At 48.3% G+C, this 19,425-nt stretch overlaps 1 protein-coding gene across 2 annotated transcripts in view; it reads right to left on the minus strand.

Annotated features, from left to right (window-relative positions):
- RPRD2 (regulation of nuclear pre-mRNA domain containing 2) overlaps window positions 1-19,425 on the minus strand; it is a 20,340-nt gene continuing 915 nt past the window's right edge. The window contains exons 2-11 of one of the 2 annotated variants that reach the window (XM_089482764.1): window positions 10,226-10,355; window positions 9,780-9,880; window positions 8,846-8,923; window positions 7,232-7,284; window positions 6,501-6,627; window positions 6,013-6,188; window positions 5,154-5,442; window positions 4,215-4,502; window positions 3,436-3,642; window positions 1-2,840 (exon numbers count right to left, since the gene is read on the minus strand). In XM_089482764.1, the coding sequence (XP_089338890.1) occupies window positions 94-2,840; window positions 3,436-3,642; window positions 4,215-4,502; window positions 5,154-5,442; window positions 6,013-6,188; window positions 6,501-6,627; window positions 7,232-7,284; window positions 8,846-8,923; window positions 9,780-9,880; window positions 10,226-10,355 (4,196 nt within the window). In that variant the 3' untranslated portion in view covers window positions 1-93. The remainder of the gene's footprint in view (window positions 2,841-3,435; window positions 3,643-4,214; window positions 4,503-5,153; window positions 5,443-6,012; window positions 6,189-6,500; window positions 6,628-7,231; window positions 7,285-8,845; window positions 8,924-9,779; window positions 9,881-10,225; window positions 10,356-19,425) is intronic. The other variant, XM_089482765.1, reaches the window with a different exon arrangement.

The following is a 19,425-nucleotide window of genomic DNA, read 5'->3' on the forward strand; positions in this document are numbered from 1 at the left end:
GGGAACCTTTTTTGTTTTGTTTTTCCTTTAAAAAAAAGGTGAAAGTGCCACTTCCACTGCTCTCTAGAAAGTTCTGGAACCCCTTCAATGCATTCAGTACCTGGGCGGGAAGAAGGGGCGTTTTGGTGAGAAGAAGGGGGGACCCCTGGCGAAAGGGGGCCGCGGCCTTTTTAAGCTGTTAAAGGGGTCTCTGTTTAGAAACAGCTCCCTGGGGCGGAAGTCGGGCCTCTGGTTCCTGACCCCCAGCCCGCCTCCTCGGTTGATGGGGTCCCGGTGAGACGGGAGCGAGGAGGCGATGGTAAGCGCCGTCCCCAGCGGATCCCTCGAGAGGGCAGCTAGCCCTACGCTGTCTTGGGCCCGGTTCAGGGACTGGCTGCTGTGGTCGCGCTGGGGCTGGGCTGCCCCTTGGTCCCGGGGCCCACCCGGCGGTGGGAGGTTAAAATGCTCTTTCACCGTTCCTTGGAGGACAACGGCCCCGTGCTCCGAAGCCAAGGGAGGAGGAGCCGGGAAGGGGAGGCTCAGGTCCCCCCCGGGGGGTGGAGGAGGGCTGGAGAAGGGAATGCTGCCATGTTCCACGGGGAGAGGAGGGGGTGGCTGGGTAGGGAAAGGGACGCCCCCGCTACGTTCGAGGGAAGGAGGTGGCCCCACGTGGGGTAAGGCCAAGGGGGCCGGGGAATTCTCCTTCGAGAACGGGCCGGCGTGATCCACTGACGGCATCCGTGGAGGGGGCACCGAGTGATCCCTAGGGAAAAGGGCGCTGAGATCCTTCGGCGGGAGAGGCTGAGGCCCGGCGGGGGGCGGCCCAATTGGATCCCTCGGGAAAGAAGCCCCGCGCTCTAAGGGAGGGGGCGGCACGTGGCGGTCGAAGGTGGCGCCAAAGCCACCGGCTCGGAAGCTGTTGACATTCTCCTGGAAGGAGGGCACCCGGTCTTTGTACTGGTTCTGAAAGGAAGACACGATGCCACCAACGCCACCACTGCCGGTACCCATGCTGGGCATTTCTGTGGCGCTCGAAGGGCCGTTATCAAAGGTACTCCCCGGAGTGGTTAGATCAAACCACCCGGCTCGGTTGGTCTCTCTCCCGTGCCCCCGGTTCCCCTTCCCCAGAACTCTGATGGACTCCACGGTCTGGATGGGTTCCCCCGACATACCCCTGCTGGAGGCGTTGTGGTAACCCAGCGTTTCTATGGGGGCTCCCTTCTCCTCGGTGCTATCTGGCAAGTCTAGGCAGGACGAAGACACCCTGGTCTCGATGCGGTAGTGCTCCTCTTGCTGCTTCTGCTGGTCTCCTCCTGCGGAAATCCCTGTGGGTCCGAGGCCGGCGACATCGCTGGGACCTCCTTTGGAGCCAACCTGGCCAAAATGCTTGTTCTCATCAGAGGGCTTGCGGGAGGCATTTTTAAGCATGTTCTTGAACTCAATGGTCGAAGTGGCCGAGATGGAAGCCCCAGGGGGCTTATCCACATTGGGCGTTGTGAGCCGGCTGGCTGGGGTCACGAGGGCATTTTGAGGGGAGAAGAGTGACCTGTGTGGAGCCAAATGAGGAGAATCTGGATACTGCTTCTGGGACAGGCCAGAGAGTGCCATGGACTTGGACAAGCTGTTGTGATTGGAATCTGGTGGGAAAAAGACATCATTCTTGCTCGGTGTGGGAGATGCATCTGGCCCAGAGTCATTTCCTTGCAAACTGTAGTTGCTGTACATTCCCGAAGGGGACAATGGGTCACAGCTTTCACTCTGGTCATGAAGAGATCTCATGGTTTGGGGGAAGGCAGACTTCAGGCCAAAGCCTGAGGCTCTCTGGCTGTAACTTGACATAACTGGCTGGTACTCTGAAGTGTCAGAGAGCTTATTGGGTTTCAGGATGGATTTGGCTGGCTGTTTGTCTAAGTTCACCAGAGCAGACGGTGGGGGGCCAGAGTAGTCAAAGTCACGGTAATCTTCGTCCTCCTGGAAGGAGGTGTCTGGGTAGAATTTCTCCTGCGGGGAATCCATTAAGGAGGATGGTAATTCAATGCCGTCTGAAGGCTGCTTGTACAAGCCAACTGGAGAATCCCGACTTAGGCCAAAAGACCTGTACACTGAATTAGAAAGTTCTTGGGGATAGCTGTCATCATCTTGGCTCTGAAGGGGTGACCTAGTGCTGCTTGGAGTCGAAGAGCCAGGGCTGATAATCTTGGAGAGCAGCGACATGGTGTCAACGTTGCTGGAGGAGGGCTTGTCCATCATCTCATCTTGAGTCGGTGTTCCACTCCGTTCATCACGCACAGGGGTCCCATCTATGCTGTCCATCGAGGTGCTTGTGGGCCCCCCACGGCTGAAATCTGATGAAGAAGAATGGCTTTCAGGCGGAACGCTGGACCCCAAACTGCTCAGAATTGGGATGTTCAGATTTAAGCCACTGAAGCCTGGGTTCCCCTTTAAGAAGTTGTGTATCTTCATTTCTAGACTAGGTGAAGTGGGCTCCGACTCCAGCTTCGTCTCCGAGATCTCGGAAGACTGATTTGTTGGGTGCTCAACCGGCCGTAGGGCAGGGCTGTTGGCCTGGGCACTGGCAAACCCAAGAGAATTGGTTGGTGGCTTAAAACTGGGACCTGAGAGTCCAGCACTGGGTCCAGCAGGAATCTTGTTGACAGATGTGGAAGAAACCTCAGCAGAAGAAGAGGAATTTGGGGAATATCCAAATGCCTGGGGCATGAAAGACGGGGTGTTGGATGAAACACTGCGACCTTTTGCTGCAGGAGCTGTTGTGTTGGCAGGTGACGGAGAAGTACTCTGGGATGCCATCTCGCTGGGCTGGGCTGTATTTCCAGCCACACTCTGAAGAAATGAGGACAAACCTGCAATGGAAGACAAGTATTGTAATCAGTCATCAAGAGGCAAAAGCAACCACATCCCCAAAACAATGACCCTTTCAGCTGACAAGCATCCAGCCTCCTCTGTTTGTGAATCAAGCTAAGCTATACAACAGTCGCTATCAATTATTCTTATCAGTGCATCCTCTTGCCCTTGCAAGGGCCAAGAATAGTTTGGGGAAGATTCCTGCCCACTGCCAGCTCAACCTCAAACTTCAACACCACCAAATCTGTTCCCCTCAAAGAGACTTACCAGTACCTGCAGGGCAAATGCCTCTTCCCAAGCATCTCAAAATCCTAGTTCTATATCTCCACAGAACATCACATTAATCAATTGATATCAGGCATGTTTTAAGCTTTAGGCTCTTTTGCAGGGGAGTGCCAGATTCATAGCCCAACACTCAAACAGCTACATCACACTTAAACTCCTGGGCTAAGCCTGCGACTTTCTAATAGGTAAGGTGCTCTCTACCAAGACTAGCACAGGGCTCTGTCAGCATAAATGAACACCAGACACCATCATTCTCCTCCCGCACAAGCATACAGGCACCCTCACCAGAAGGGCTGACCAGTAACATACCTTGCAATCCTGGGGTGGCCTGGGCCTGGCTCTTGGACAGCACAGACAGGATGCTCTCTGGCGTGATGTCCACCTTGGAGAGGATGTTTGCCAAAGGGTTTGCTGGAGGTGTGGGCAGAGGGCCCGAGGCTGGGGCCTTCAAGCCACTCATCAGACTTATTGGGCTTGTTGGTGTCCCAGGAGAAGGTCTCGAGGCAGGACTCACGCCTGGGCGATGAGAGAGGAGAAAAAATGTCATAAATTAGAAATGCAGCAGGAGTGTTGGATGTAATAGTGGCATTTGCTACTTCACTGGAGGCCTCATTCTGAACCAAGGACACAAGGTAGCAGAAAATCTGACAGGGTAGTACAAAATCAGACTTGATTTCTGGAACTTCAATTTTGCTGTTTTATATAAGCAACACCATTTTACTGTGCCATTATATTTAAGGGGACTTGAGCACCTACAGATTTTGGTATTCATGGGGGGTGGGGGTGGAATCAAATTCCAGCAGATACAAAGGGCCCGCTGTAGTTTGGCCATCAAAATAGAAACCATAAGCAAAGTGGAGGCTGGTGACAGAAAAAAGTCATTCCTGGACATATTTTGGAAGAAGATTTCAAGTGGTGTCTAGAAAGTTCAAGATGCAAGCCTATGAGTCCCCAGTGCCCACCCAGGAGTCAATGGGCTTCACAGTGGCCAACAACACTTCTGGGGCCAAGCAACAAGTCGACACCAGGACTTCATGCACAACAAAGAGGCCCGGACACTGGTTGCAAAAAAGCCTGAAATCACTTACCTGTGTTCTTCATCACAGAAGTCAAACTACTAAGGATGGAGCTAATCTTGGCCAAATCCACGTTGGCCAGGTTTGGCAAGGCCAGTGCCGGCGACTGAGGAAGCGGAGGCACCGGATTCGTCGACTTGGGAGTTACGGGGGTTGGAGCCAGTGGTGCAGCCGCCACAGGCGCTGGGGCTGTCGCTGCTACTGCAGCAACCATTGCTGCAGGAGGTGTCTTTGGGATGCTCTCGGCCATCTTTGCCGGGCCTGGTGTTGGAGTAGCTGGTTTCTCCTTTCTCTCTTCAACTGAGGCAAAAGGGAAGCGGGAAGGCAGAGGAAGGCAGAGCTTAGTAGCCGATCTACACAACCAGACCCTACTCTAGGCAGCGGAATGCCTAGGAATGTTGCAGCTCCTTCTCTGCACGTCTTGGACATGTACGCTTGTTTATTTAATCTGTATCCCACATTTCATCCAAGGGGGTATACAATGCAAACTAAAACAAAATGCAGTCTGAACAATGTATTAATAGAAAAATGTAACAAACCATTATGCCATCCAATTAAACCATTAATTTAACAGCTTAACACATTCAAAGCACAGTACAGATTGAAAAAAGCAACACACTTCATGGAATAAAATCCTTCTGCTGCAGTAACAGAGGAATCTGTCACTGGTTTGCACCTGGAGATGGGAACACAGCCAGGATGCTGTGGATCAGGATGCCGAGAAAACAGAGTTCGAGTTCCTGTTTAGCCATGAAAAACGCTCTGGGGGACTTGCACACAAAGCACACTTTCTCAGCGTCAGCGGAAGGCCATGGTGACCAACCTCCTCTGAATAAGAACTCTGGCCAGGCAAACTCCATGACAGGCTCAGTCTAGGCTCATCCTAAGTAAGAAAGGACTTGAAGGAACACAACAACAACTATCCACCTCTTTTTTCCTCTTAAAGCATACCGATAATCTTTGGGGCATCCTCCTCCACATCTGATAGCTCCATATCCTCCACATCACGATTGTCAGTTGCAGGCTCTGGAGATGGAGACTTTGCCTTCTCAGCTTCTCTTGGCGCTGGAGAGTTCTCCTCATCCCCCATTCCTGGGAAGGGAGACTCCGAGCCTGTTGGGGATGGAGCATCCATGCTAGGGGAAGGGACCGGCGACTCTTCGGGGTCTGGAAGTGTTGCTTTCAGCTGATCCAGTTTCTTCTTCAGGTTGTTCACTCTGTTGGCAAATGTTTTGTAGGCCTGAGCAAGAAAAGCAAATTGGGGGTTGGAGGAGAGAGAGAAAGAGTGAGCGGTGTCTGAAACAGAGAACCATCCTCTCATATTTAATAATAATAATAACAACAACAACAACAACAACAACAACAACAACAACAACAATAGGATTTATTTATATGCCACCCAATCACTGGGAATCCGGTGGGCTTACAACAGAGGGGATAATAGACGGTTCCCTACCCTCAGGCTTACAATCTAAAAAGACACAACACAAAAGGAGAAAGGAATGGTGGAGCGATTTAATATTTAAGTGCTTAAGAAGGGCTGTTCTGGATCAGGTCAGAGGTCTTCCAAAGAAGAATGAGGATTCTCCCCCCTGCAAGCATCAAAATTGCCCCCAATACTTCTATGGGGTTGTGTGGCACCACAAAGGCAAATTGGTAGCTGCAGGAAGACTAACCAGCTGCTCTGCAATTCTGCATCTCCAGATGGGAATTTTCCAACTAACAGTTGGGAGGGAATTGCTGTAAAGCAAATGCACATGGTGTTGGGTTAAGAACACCAACTCCATGGATGGTTTATGGAGGGACTCACATTTGCCACCACCTTGACTTCTTTGTATTGTGCTTCGTAGAATATCCCTGCGTTCTCGAGCACCTCTGTCAAAGAAGGCCCATTTTTCACTTGCTTGTCCAGGCTGTTGACAAACTCTTCCAGCTTGGCACTTGCCTCCTCAAACTCCTTGGAGAATTTCTTGCCCCCTGTCTTGTCTGAAAGGAAAAGGGGAAAATATAGATTTAGCTCAGTTAACACAGTCAGTTTTCCTAGGCATTCCTTCTTTAACAGAACATTCAGTACCAGTGGCAGAAACAACATGGAATGAACAGGGACAGGTTCTTATAGGTCCATGCTTTTTTTTTAACATGCTGGGTTAGGAGCTGGTGAGGCACCCCCACAATTCCAAAGCTGCTAAAAAAGCATCCAGCTAGTCAGATGTCAAGGAGGAAAAGGGTATCTGTGTAACCATAAAAGGACTGTGTTAAAAGGTGGTTCTTTGTCAGATGCCTTCTGACCACGCATACCTTTCAAGCATTTCAAGGTCTCGGTGCTGCAGACGTCCACCCGCATGGTGGCAAGCTGCTTCTCCTTCAGCTCGATCTGGTCCTCGGAACGCTTATAGAACAGGAGTTCGTCGACGAGGGACTGTGGCTGGGGAGGAGAGAGAAACAGACTCAGCAAACATGGCTGGCTCAGCTCACTCCGCCAGACACAAGCTAACCGTTTGCACCATTCAGCATTTTGGGAGGCAAGTAAGGTGGGGCTGGAGAAGAGCACAACATAAAACACCTAAAAATAACACAAAGCAGGATGTGACCCAACATCAGTTCCTGCTGACGTTTTGAAAGGGACTGCAGAGGAAAACAGAGGCATTTGGGGGTTGCATGGGGTTCTGGGTGCTTGTGGATAGGGGCATTTTCCTATGTTTATAGGGCACAAATTGTCCAAAACCTACACATAAAATTATTTTACACAGTGGGTAGCTTCACAGGGTCCATATACTTAATGAAAGTTAAATCTACCTCTGAGCTGGCATGCCTGACAAGTGTCCTGGGGAGGATTGGATCCCTAGTGATGGGAATCCTTCATTCCTCAGCTCTGTTCCTGCTGGCCCCAGAGTTTGACTCCTGCAACCACTGGAGGGCCATATGGGTCCCATCCCTGGTTCAGAAGGAGGGCTTCACCTGGTTTGCCAAACCCAACTCTAACATCCAGTTTGAGAGCCAGGTGCCGACCACTCTCTTTCAGGACTTACTCGGAATTCCGCCACAATCTTGGACTTCAGGACTGCTTTCGGATTTGTTGAGGCTGCAGGAAGGAAGGACCGAGAACATTAGGAGGATGCCTGAGGTAAAATATACATGCATGCATGCCCCCTGTGTCTCATCCATGCAGAGACCTGGCATGGCAGGCATTCTGCCAGAGAAGGGGCATGGAGGCCTCACCCATCTGTGATTCTCTCGCTAACCAGGCTGGTAACGGAAAGTGTGCCCTCATGCAGTACGGGTTTGCTGTGATCCCCCACCAGGAAGCCATGTTCTCCCCCATCAAGCTTAACATGGACATTTTGTGCATGCAGACAGCCCAAGGTTGCTCCCTTTTCCAGGCAGCGCACCACCACCCATGCAACCTACCATGAGAGCTCAGGGGCCTCCTTGGCTCTCAGACAGCCCCCTTCTACAGAGGTTTACCTTTTGGAGCAGGGTTAGAGAAAGTGCAATCCATCCCCAGGGCTGTTTTTGTGATTCTCTGGGGCATGTGGGGGTCAATTTCTTTCCTCTCAGAAATATTTCTCCCCCCCAAATGCCCTCTGGTGGGTCAAAAGGGGCACTGTCCCTACATGTTTGCCCCCATTAACCCATTTTAGGCCTAGGAGAAGCATTTTTTTCTGAAACAGAAAATGAAAATGAAGTGACTTGTGGTGACTTCGTGTTGCTAAAAAAAATACAGATTCTCCTGTACCTAAACTAGGCTAGCTTCTAAAAAGAAGAGTGAAAATACCCTCCATCCCCTTGAGGGTGCTTAGGGGCATTCTGGAACAAAACGAAACATGTTTTGAGGCAGACACATGGTAGGAAGGGGTGTTGCTCAAGGAAAGGAAGACTGGTTTGCTGTGGTCAGCTCCCACCCACCTTCAGCTATGCTGGACTACATCCCACACCATCCCTGACCAGCATGGCTTCTTCTTGAGCCACAAGACAATGTATTCTGTTCAGGTCATGGGACAAATCGCCTGGCCATCAAGTCATTTCCCAGCTTCCTCGATGGCCATCTGGCCCAGAGTGACAGAAGCCTTTCCTGTCTGACTTGGCACTGTCTTCCCCTCTTGAGCCATTTGTGACTTTTTGACAGCGTCCATCACATGGCAAAGACGGTCCAGATAAGCTGTTCTCCCGAGAATGCCAAAGATAGCCTGTTATCTGTGTCATAGCTCTCTTTCTTTTTCTCTGTCTGCACTGAACATTTTTGTTTTAAAAAAGAACACACCGTTGGATTAGTCTAGTCTGCTGCAGATAGACACAAGTCCCTGGTTTCTTTCTTGCCAGGCTAATTCATGGGTTGGGCCACCATCTCTTCTGTCTTGTTATCCTAACGCCAGCTCCCCAAAAGGTTCTTCTTCTTGGCACTATCTAGCTTCTGCTCTTTCAAAATATTCTCAGGCCCACTGCATCCGTTTAAAGTGTGATTTAAAAATATATATATTGCACGATTCAGAAAAAAAAAACATTGCTAGCTGGAAGAGCCGGGGCCCTGGAGCTCTTAGGGCCTTGCATCTTTGGGGTGCAGGTGTTTGACACCCCTTCTCTGTTTCTCCAAGAGTTTTTCATGCATCAAGTTTAGACAGTTCCCGCATGGGGATTTTCCTTACTTTGAGATTTCTTCCATGACTTAGCTGGTTGTTTGCTCTGAGTTTCTTTCTGCTGCTTCTGAGTTTTGAAAGAGGTACCTGGAAAACATTTTTTTGTTTTTTCATTTTTGGTGCAGTCTGAGCTTAGGGGATATTCCCCTGAGAAGTGTCTTTCTCCCCCTCCACTGGCGACAAAGAGACTCATAAAAGCAAAATGGAGCTGACTGTTCAGAAACTTCCAGGACTGCCCTTCTACCTTCAGGATCCTGCTGTTTGGACTTTATATGATAAGGACGTGGTTGGCAATCTCAAGGAGCAGAGTTACAGCATCAATTGAGTTTGCAGGCAGTAGTTTAAAGCCACAGTGAATTGGCTGAAGAGAGCAGACAGGGAGACTTATGCCTACCTTAGGCTGACAGCTTAAGTGCCCTTCTCAGTCTCATTTCTGGGCATGTATAAAAAGAATGTGGCAGTTACACCTTGAGGACACCCCCAACCCTGCACTGTTGGTTCTGCTTTCTTAGCACACCTTGCCCAGGTGACTCTGAAGAGGTCCTGCCATGCAGAAAATCACCCATTTGCAGCTGTCAGATTGGGACACTAACCCAGCGCTGGCATTAAGAACAGTGGAGCACAATGTGCTACCTCCCACACCAGCATCCCCAACAGCATTCTCACGCTTATCACCCCATTTCCAGAATTTGAAAGCAGGATTTACTGTACTGCATTAACATCTGAGAGCAAACACATGAGTGTTAAATTCTGGACAAACCTGGGTTTGTCTGAACTAACTAACCCTTTAATATAATGTAGTAGTTTTAACTGATTTTATTATAAGCCACCCTGAGATATTCAGCTATAGGGTAGGATGTAAATATTTTAATCATCATCATCATCTTCATAATAATCTGCCTTCTCTCACATACACACAGAAGTATAAAATAAAAGGACTTACTTAAAGCTTCTTTTAGTAATGCAATGGTTTCCTCTGGATATACATTTCTGTCTTCCCAGATTTTGAAAATCCTTTCTATAGATTTGGAGACCGATGGATCTCTGTGAATAAGAGACATAAACTTAAGACACCTTTGGCTTTGTCCTTTCCTCTCTGCACTCACCAGATGCTGGAAATCAAGAGACATCTTTACTAGCCATCATGGGACATCTCCTGGTGGTGCCCCATCCAAGTACTAACCAGGCCTGACTCAACTCCACTTTTCAACACCAGACAAAATCAAGTAGGTTCAGAATGCTGTGCAGTATACGCACTCAAAGCCTGGAAAGGGGGCTACCCTCTCCCTGCTCAGCCCCCCTGAAAATGTTTTAGAGGCATTCACAGCAAAGGAAAGGAACTTCCATATAATGCCATGTGACAAATATAGTAAAAACCATCTGACTTACTTCACCAATGCGGCGGCTTCAGGGAGCACTTCGGCGAAGGTGTCGCGAAAGACGATGGCGTTTCTTCGTTTGCAGTTCTGTATGACGTCGTTGGCCAGGTAAAACAGGTTCAGTCGATGTGGAAAGGCGGCTAGAAAGAACAGAAGGTACCAGTCAAGGCACAGAATCCTGAACCACAAACTGGGAGGACCAATTTGACAGGCAGAGGTTCCCTCTCCCCTTTATAGAGGGGGAGTTAAGGTTCAGATGCAGACCTCAAGCAGGTTTTATGCTAACAACGAAGCTGCTAATCCTTTTCTAGGTTCAATTCTAGATCTCAACCATAATCCCAAAAAGGTCGAGTGCCCACAGCAAGACACCTTCCTGTGCTATTAACAAATATAGTAATGAAGATTTTCAAGACAGCTGCTTCTCAGGACACCCTTTCCTTGCAGAGGAGAACTTACTGGGCACGTGAGAATGGGCCTTATTCTGGATCACTCCCAAACTGTGAAGTACTCTTCCTTCAGAGTGGGGACACACTGGGCTTTCCAAATTGCAACCAGTGGTCTTAATACAGTTTTATTGCTTTCATGTGTTACTATATGTACGCTGGCTTGGGGTCAAGCACTGGACTGGGCTTCAGGAGACCTGGGTTCAAGTCCCCACAGAGTCACAAAAGCTCACTGAGTAGGCTCAGACTACTTTCTCTCTAATAAGCTGGCCTGTCTTGCAAGTTTATTGGGAGGATAAAGTAGTCTACAGGAGAGCCACTGAACTCATTGGACAAAAGGTGATGGGATATAAATGTAAGACAATAAATGAATATCAATACTGGAAGGAAGATACCAAACAGAAGTCTGCCAAGGCATCATAATCATGTTTTTTTCTCTCTCTTGGCTGCAGCCTCCTTTCTGATAGGAACCACCGATATTTTTTGGAGACAACAAAGACTCCAGCAAGAGGCATGTGTTTCTAGGGCCACACATCCACACCCAGGCTGCTTTGCAGAGGCCTCCATCCCTCCATGAGAAGGCCTTCATCTCTTCAACAGTCTGAAGGGGCCTCTTACACTTTTTAACATTTTAAAAATAGAAAACGGGGACCCACCAGTTGCCCACCCCCAGATCTGGAATCTCCTTTCCCCTGTCCATCCCATTTTTCTTCCTCATCTAACTGTCTGATAAAATGAACCCGAGGACAGCAAGTGTCAGTCACTCTCGGCTGTTAACGGGAAAGTAATCTGGAGCAAGTCCTCGGAAGAGGGGCTGGATTTTCATCCAGCAAATGAACTCTGACAAGATGAGGCAGCCTGAGCTTCTGCCTACATTTTTAATCCCTCTCAGCCCCAATGAAGTCAGAACCAACAGTGATATTCAACGGGGTTTGAATCAGACGGACATACATCGCCCTGCTAATAAGCTAATTAGACTTGGGGTCTAATGTCTCCTCGTGGCCCCTAGCAATGCAAAAAAGCAGCATGCTGTACCAAACGAAAATAAAATGGGAGACCCTGTGTCCCCATATGAACCTTCCTGAGTTTTAAGATCCTTGAGAGGAGAGCTTTCTCTTGGTCTGGTACTCACACAGGAACATGTGGTGAGGTCACACGACAGGGCCTTCTTGGTGGCTGCCCCAAGGCTATAGAGCTCTGATACTATTTTAAAGTTTGTTGCTGTTGTTGTGTGCCTTCAAGTCTTTTCTGACTTACGGCAAGCTTAAGGAGACCCTAGGGCATGGGGTTTTCTTGGCCAGAGTTGTTTAGAGGATGTTTGCCATTGCCATCCCTGAGGCTGATAGAGTGTGACTTGCCCAGGGTCACCAAGTGGGTCTCCACGGCTGAGCCAGGATTTGAACTCTGGTCTCCAGAGTCATAGTCCAACACACAAAACACTACATTACACTGGCTCTCCTATTTTAAAATATGGGTGTTTTAAGTGGTATTTTATTTAATTATGCTTTAACATTTTATATTAATGCCCCCCCCCCCAATTCTTGGTGTTGTCAACTGATGTCAAATCAACTTTGACATATGGTGACCCTCTGAAAGACCTCCAAGAGCCCTCCCTTGTGCGGGTCTGGGCAAACTCTGGACAACCCTGGCTTCCCTTATGGAATCCATCCTCCTCTATTACTTTATGGACCTTGTTTTATTTATGTGTGAGCTGGCTTGGGTCCCGTTTGGGAGAAAGTCTGGTTACATATTTAGTAAGTGCATGAAGTACATGGAACTGCCAAACATATAAAACCCCTCCATATAATTACAAAAATGTTATTATAGAAAGGAAACTAAATACACACCAAAATACAGTTGGCCCTCCACATTTGGGGCTTTGAGTTTGGCGGATCTGATTATTTGCTGTTTTGGTTAATATGTTCTCTCTAGGAATCTCTAGGTCCTCCAGCGCAACTCTTCCAGAAATTGAGCATAGAGTTGTGCGGGAGAACTTAGAAGTTCCTAGAGAATACACTTCCCTAGGCATCTGTAGCTCCTCCAGCTTGAGCCTATGATCCACCGCTGGCAGACGTTGACCACAGAGTTGCGCTGGAGGACCTAGAGATTTCTAGAGAGGTCTTCTCATAGGTAAAAAGAATAGTAGTTTTTTATCTGGGGTTTTCCCACATTCATGGGGGTCCCCAGCAAATGGGAAAGGGCCACTGTACACAAGAAAAAGCCCAATGAGCAGAACTGTGTAACAACAACTAAGTTTCCCTTCTCTTCTCCTTCCTAGAGAGAAACACTCAACTCTGGGCAGATCAGATTCTCGCTGGAAGTGACAAATGCAGGTAGGAAATATGACCTCGACATGAGCTGTATTGGAGAGCCAGCGTGGTGTACTGGTTCGAGACTTGGACTACAACTCTGGGGACCTGGGTTCGATTCTCCATTCGGCCATGCAACCCCACTGGGTGACCCTGGCCAAGTCGCACACTCTCAGCCCCAGAAAGCTCCATGGTAGGTTTGCCTTTGGTGTGCCATGAGTTGGAAACAACTGGAAGGCTCACAGCAACAACAAACAGCGCTGCATGATAAGCACAGGTCGATACCACAAACAACGTCTACAATATACAGTCACAATATACAATATATTCTAGAGGCATCTCCCTGCCTCAGAATCCCGCTCTAAACCAGTACAACTATTATAACCGAAGGAAAGTAAAACTTGTGTAGAATAAATGATTCTCTAAGAAGAAGAGGAGGACATATCCTCCAAAATCAAAGCTTTCCCTTTCCAAGTTGTCTAATAAACTATTTAATATTACTTCATCTTACCAAAATACTTCTCAGGATCTCAGGGCATCACTCAATAAAATCATTTTGAACCACTTTAAAACAATGGAAATAATATAAAGTCTAAAGGTATATTAAACCATGCAGCTTTTAAAACAGGGCAGAGAAGAGGCTCCACGTCCTTTTCCTTGAGCTCCTAGCTTTCTGCACAAAGAGGAATTTTTGTAGAGAGGGATCATTTCCCTCACAGAAAGCTTCATTTATTTCTCTTGCTAAAACACATTGCAGACATGATCCAGTTTGAGACCGCTTTAACTGTCCTGCCTCAATGTTAGGGAATCCTGGGAGCTGTAGTTCTGTGAGACATTTAGCCTTCTCTGTCAGAGAGCACTCTGGTGCCACAATAAACCACAATTCCCAGGATCCCCTAGCACTGAGCCATGGCGGTTAAAGCGGTCTCAAACTGGATTATTTCTGTAGTGCATTTTGGATTGAGCTCAAGGAAAAGCAACTGGAAGCCATAACTGCAGAAGGAGAAAAACCATGCTGTGCAAACAGACTGTCAATTCCATCGAAGACATTTTTCTAACCCGGATCCAACCAGCATGTTCTACACCAGATTCATCCATAAACTGGTGTAAATCTTTCCAAACCGAACAGAGACCTCTCTATACAATACAGTACAAACAATTTTGTGTAGACACAGCATGGGGCTGGGAGGACTGGTTTAACCCAAAAGGGAAAAGAGGGATTCAAATCACTGCTATGAATCAAATGCCATGAGAGTCCCATTTTAAATACCTGAAGGGATGCCAGGTAGAAGATGGAGCAAGCTTGTTTTCTGTAGAACAGGAACCAATGGATTCAAATGTAATCTGTTTCAGAAGGTGACAGACTCTCCTCCTTTGGAGGGCTTTAAACAGAGGTTGGGTGACCACCTCTTGGGATTGCTTTCATTGTGCATTCCTGCATGACGTCAGACTAGATGGCCATTGGATTCATTTCCAATTTATTCATTAGGTTGAGGCAATCCCAAAAACCAACACTGCCCTGACCTGAACAAGTGCATAGGTGCTCCCCTCCACTGTGTTCAAAAACATCATTCCTGGAGAGTAGGATCAGCGCAAAGTCTTTGCAAAGTTGTGCCCAACTCAACAACCCTCAGTTACAATCCAGCCTTGAGACTTGAAAACATCTAGCACTGGAAGGACCTCTTCCTTCAGTCATTGTTTGAACGCAGTACTACAAACCCCAGGGGTTCCTTGGAAGGATTTCTATGGGTGGTCCACAGGAAGGTGAAGAGATGAAGGAAAACACCCATGTTCAGAGTTTCTGGATACAGGTGTCTTCCTTCATCTCCTCACCTTCTTGAGGAGATAGGAGTTACTGATCTCACTTTGCCAGGAACAGCAAAGAGAGGCAGTGGGGTATAGGCATGTTCTCAGACACGGACACACCATTCGTCCCAAATGGAGGCAAAGCTCAGAAGGAAGGGCATATGGTCCACAGGTAACAAAGGTGTGCTTCAACAAACCTCTCCCCAGAAAACCTTGCCACTTGTATAAGCCTCAAGAGCAGAATGAAAAGGTTCCTTGGCCAACAGATCAATGTGGGGCAGAAAATGTCCCGAAGAAACTCTGAGTGGTACCAGCTTCTATAGCGGTGGTATATACCTGCCTCTGCCTTCAAACAAAGCCACCACCACTATGGACCTGAGCCTTAGATCCTACGAATGACATGGGGGCATTTGCACACATAGACAGCAGGATTAACACATAACCAAAATGTGGAGAAGAACAATAGAATGTTAGAGCTGGCAGGGACCCCAAAGAGCATCTGGTTCAACTCCATTCTGTTATGAAGGAATACTCTGCACTTGGCAAGGAAGCCCACTGGATGACTTTAGGCAAGCCATGCTCTCTCAGTCTCAGAGGAAGGCAAAGCCAAACCCCCTCTGAACATATCTTGCTAAGAAACCCCTGTGATAAACTCACCTTAGGAGCACTGTAAATCAGAAATGACTTGGAAGCACGCAACAACAAACTGCAAATCCCAGAATAATCAGAGTGCTATAAAGGCCCTGGAGCAAATTGAGAAGCAGGTGGATGCAAAGCAGGTACGACTTCCTCGAACCGCTGACATCCAACACTGTCAGCTGCATTCAAGGCTAACAAAGCACTCCGGTTCCAAAACTCCTAAGACCAACAAAAGCAGCTTCCGGCGGGTGGTGTGTCATCACCTCTCCCTTTTCATCCCCAGAGGCTGCACCAGCCTATTCCACACTGCAAGCACAGGATTACACTCGGAGGGTTTTCTGGGGCTGCACCCTGGAAGGAGAGTTGAGATTACAGCCTTGCAATACTTTGCCCTGCAGGAACAAGTTTCAACCCAGCTGGCAGGTATGGAATAGAACAGCATAATAATAATAAAGCAGTAAAATACAATAAAATACAACACCGTATAAACCCATTCACCCACCACACCAGGATTAAGCAGGCTCTAGCACAGACCAAATCACTTTTTAGCCCAGAATCCTGTTCACACAGCAGCCAACTAGATGCTCAGCAAGAACTGAGGGCAATTGCATCCTCTCCCTGATATGTTCCAGCATCATGCCCTTGGTACAGGAGAGTAGCGCATAGCCAGGCTGGCTAGGAAGGAACTACTAGCAGCCCTAACTGGATCAAAAGGGATGACACATGACACAGTGCTTCTGTTAATTGATCCAAGGATCATCAAGTTGGATCTCAAATTGTCCACTCAACTGCTGGGTGGTGTGAATTGGGCCCTGCTTAGTCTGCCTCCACTCACCTGCTACTATAAGGAGGACAGATAGTATGTGGATTCCTCCACTAGCAGGGGTTCCTCTAGATGACCCTCACTCTATAATATGGACAAGAGCACCTTTGTAATTCTTATGACAACGTCAAACAATTTCACTTGCTTCCCACACTTGGATAATATTATTGCAAACATGTAAGAGGGCTGGCTCATTGGCTCAGGCAAGGCACCACTAGGTTTTGACTTCATGCATGCCAAAGTCTCTGAGGGTGCGTTTTTGCCCTGCCTCACTTCCCAAATGTTTAACCCACCTTGCAGTGTTCTTCCAAGGATCACCAAAATCAGTTATAAACCATGGGTATTACACACTGCCTTTTATCATTTAAAACAAGTGATACACAAAGGTCAAGTGCCAATAATTGAACAAACTGACAACTCCAGGGAACACACATCATGTTCAGTTTGTGCCGACTCTACACCATGTATTCCTCAATGCCAGATATGACTCTATAAATACCAAGCCCTAGTCATCATAGTAACTCTTACTATGAACACTCACCAGCGATCTTCAGCCCACGTTAGACGGATGTTACAAGGGCTGTCGAGATAAACACATTGGGTGGAAAACAGAGCCCAGCTTTGCATGGCTTGAAATACAATCTAAGAAAGATCTGCATTCAGATAATAGGGGTAATCCCATTTTCAGCCTACCTCCAAGGACCGTTGCAAATATTATTAACCTAAAAACACTCCCAGCATACATAAAAGGTGTACTTGAATATGCCACGACTTATAGACCACCTGTAAAGATATATAAGTGAGCCAGCATGGCGTACTGATTTGAACGTTGGACTAGGGCTCTGGTAGACCAGGGTTCAAATCCCCGCTCAGCCACGGAAAAGCCAGGGACTGACCTTATGCAAACGTCCCAATCTCTCAGCCTCAGAGGAAGCAAACTGTGGCAAAACTCCTCTGCAATCTGGCCAAACACTGTGACAGGCTTGCCTTAGGTTCACTGTATGTCAGAAACTACTTTGAGGCACACTACCACCACAAAATATATAAACTGCACACACAAAACACAACGACAATGACTGGGAAGTGATCCTATTACAGAGCCAAGTGCAATACAGTACTGGGACTTGGGGGAGGCAGGTTCAAGTCTCCACTTTGCTATTACCAATGATGGTTGGCCTCCTACCATCTCTCTCTCTCAACTTGACCCTCCTCATAGTATGGTCATTGTAAAGATAAAGCAAAGGAGGAGGGAAGCCATCAGCCCTCCCTCCTCTGGGTTGAATGGAGGAAGCGCAGCATGAGAAGCGTAAAAAGGAAATAAGAATAAGTAACTCGCTTTCCCCATCGCTATCCAACCATGCAGAGCTGTTGGCAAGATGAGTTCAAAAAGTGCGTGCGCATGTGCACACACATGTATATTCCTTGGCTACTGTGCCTTAAAGGACTTAAAAGGCTCCAGTGTTGGCAGAAAAGTGGGTTGCAAATTAAATAAAGAGGTGAATGACTTTAGACTCCAAAAGTCATATTCACTGAGGGGGAGAATGAGCTTTGCAGTCCATCCACCTGGGGAGGGTGCTGGGTCACAGAAAGCTATTACGTTTCCAGCCTACTTTGTAGGGTTGGGTCTGGATCCTTTAAAGACACAATATACAGTATGTGAGTTTTATACAAACTGGCCTTTCCACCATCCCTGAAAGGTGGAACCAAAACGGGGACAGAAATGCCTGGTGAGTAGGGAGGGTGGTTAGGGGATGCTTTGATTTAGATTTCCTGCATGGCAGGGGGTTGACAGGGAGTTCCTTATTTATTCATGAGTTGCATGAGTTCCAAAGTTGAACTCAAGGTGCCACACATAGCGCTCCCCCTCCCCAGTAACTTCTTGTCACCGTCTGTCAGACCTCTCCCCAGCTCTCAACCAGAAGACAACTTGGGCCTCCCCGCCTCCTTCTTTGCCCAACAACTTCCTCTCTCCTCTCATAGAGTGCTCTGCTATGATTTGGCTCCTAAAACTGTCACTTATGAAGGGACTGCCTCTGTCCAGGATGCCACTGCCTGAGTCCGCAAGACCCGAACTGGGCTGGCAGTAAAATGCAGAGTGTCTGGGAGAGATATCTCTCATTCAAAGGGACTTGCTATTAAGTCATGCTCACCTTGACCACATAGAGGGGGGGGGGGGGTTACAAGTACTTCCAAATCACACCCTCCCCATCCCTACAAGCCCACCCAACCCTAGGCATCCCTGTCACAGAATACACATACATATACACAACCCAAAAAAGCCCATGCAGCCCCCTCCCTCCCATTCAATCTCAGGCTGTGAGGACTTTCCATATTCCCACATACACCCCCCAAAAACACCCCACCTTCCATTTGGTCTCTGGCTGTGATGACCTTCCACATGAGGACCCTCTCTACATACTCTCTTACCACACAGGCATCAGTATAGCAGACCATACACACACACACACACACACACCCCTCCACCAAAACAACTCAACAACTATCCACATGCCCCCCTTCTGCTGACCTCCGGCCGTGAGGGCCTTTCATGTACCCCCATCCCTACTCCTCCTCTCCACAGGCCTCCTCACCTACCCACTAGGCATCCCTGTCAGGCAACGCAGAACACACACACAGAGACGCAAAACAGCAAAGCCATGCAAAGCTCTTCCCTTGGGAAGGTCTCGGCCTGCAGAGAAGCCTAGTGAGTAGGGAGGGTGGTTAGGGGAATGCTTTGATTTAGATCCCCTGCATGGCAGGGGGTTGGACTGGATGGCCTTTACGATCCTGTGACCTTCTACATAGATGCATGGATTCCCATCTCCATCTGTGCTCCCCACAAGCCCACCCTCCCTACCCATCCACTAGGCATCCCTGTCAGGTAAGGCAAACACACACAGAGGTATCCAAAAGACCCAGGCACGCCCCTTTCTCTTCTTGCTGCAAGGACCTTCCGCAAACAGACCCAGGGGTCTCCATCCCCATTTGTCTTCTCAGCAAGCCTCTCCAGCAGGCATCCCTGTCAGGGAGCCCAAAGCCCAGGCGCGCCCCTTGCTTTTCTATTTGGTCTCTGGCTGCCAGGACCTTCTTCCACAAAGCCACCCGCCCAAACCTAAGCATCCCTGTCAGGTAAGGCAAGCCCCCCACCCAAAAAACCCATGCATATCCCCCCTTCCCTTGGGTCCTTGCC

This window comes from Sceloporus occidentalis, unplaced genomic scaffold (assembly GCF_023333645.1).
Source record: "Sceloporus occidentalis isolate IW3139 unplaced genomic scaffold, rSceOcc1.0.p SCAF_20, whole genome shotgun sequence".
NCBI classification, from domain to species: Eukaryota; Metazoa; Chordata; class Lepidosauria; order Squamata; family Phrynosomatidae; genus Sceloporus; species Sceloporus occidentalis.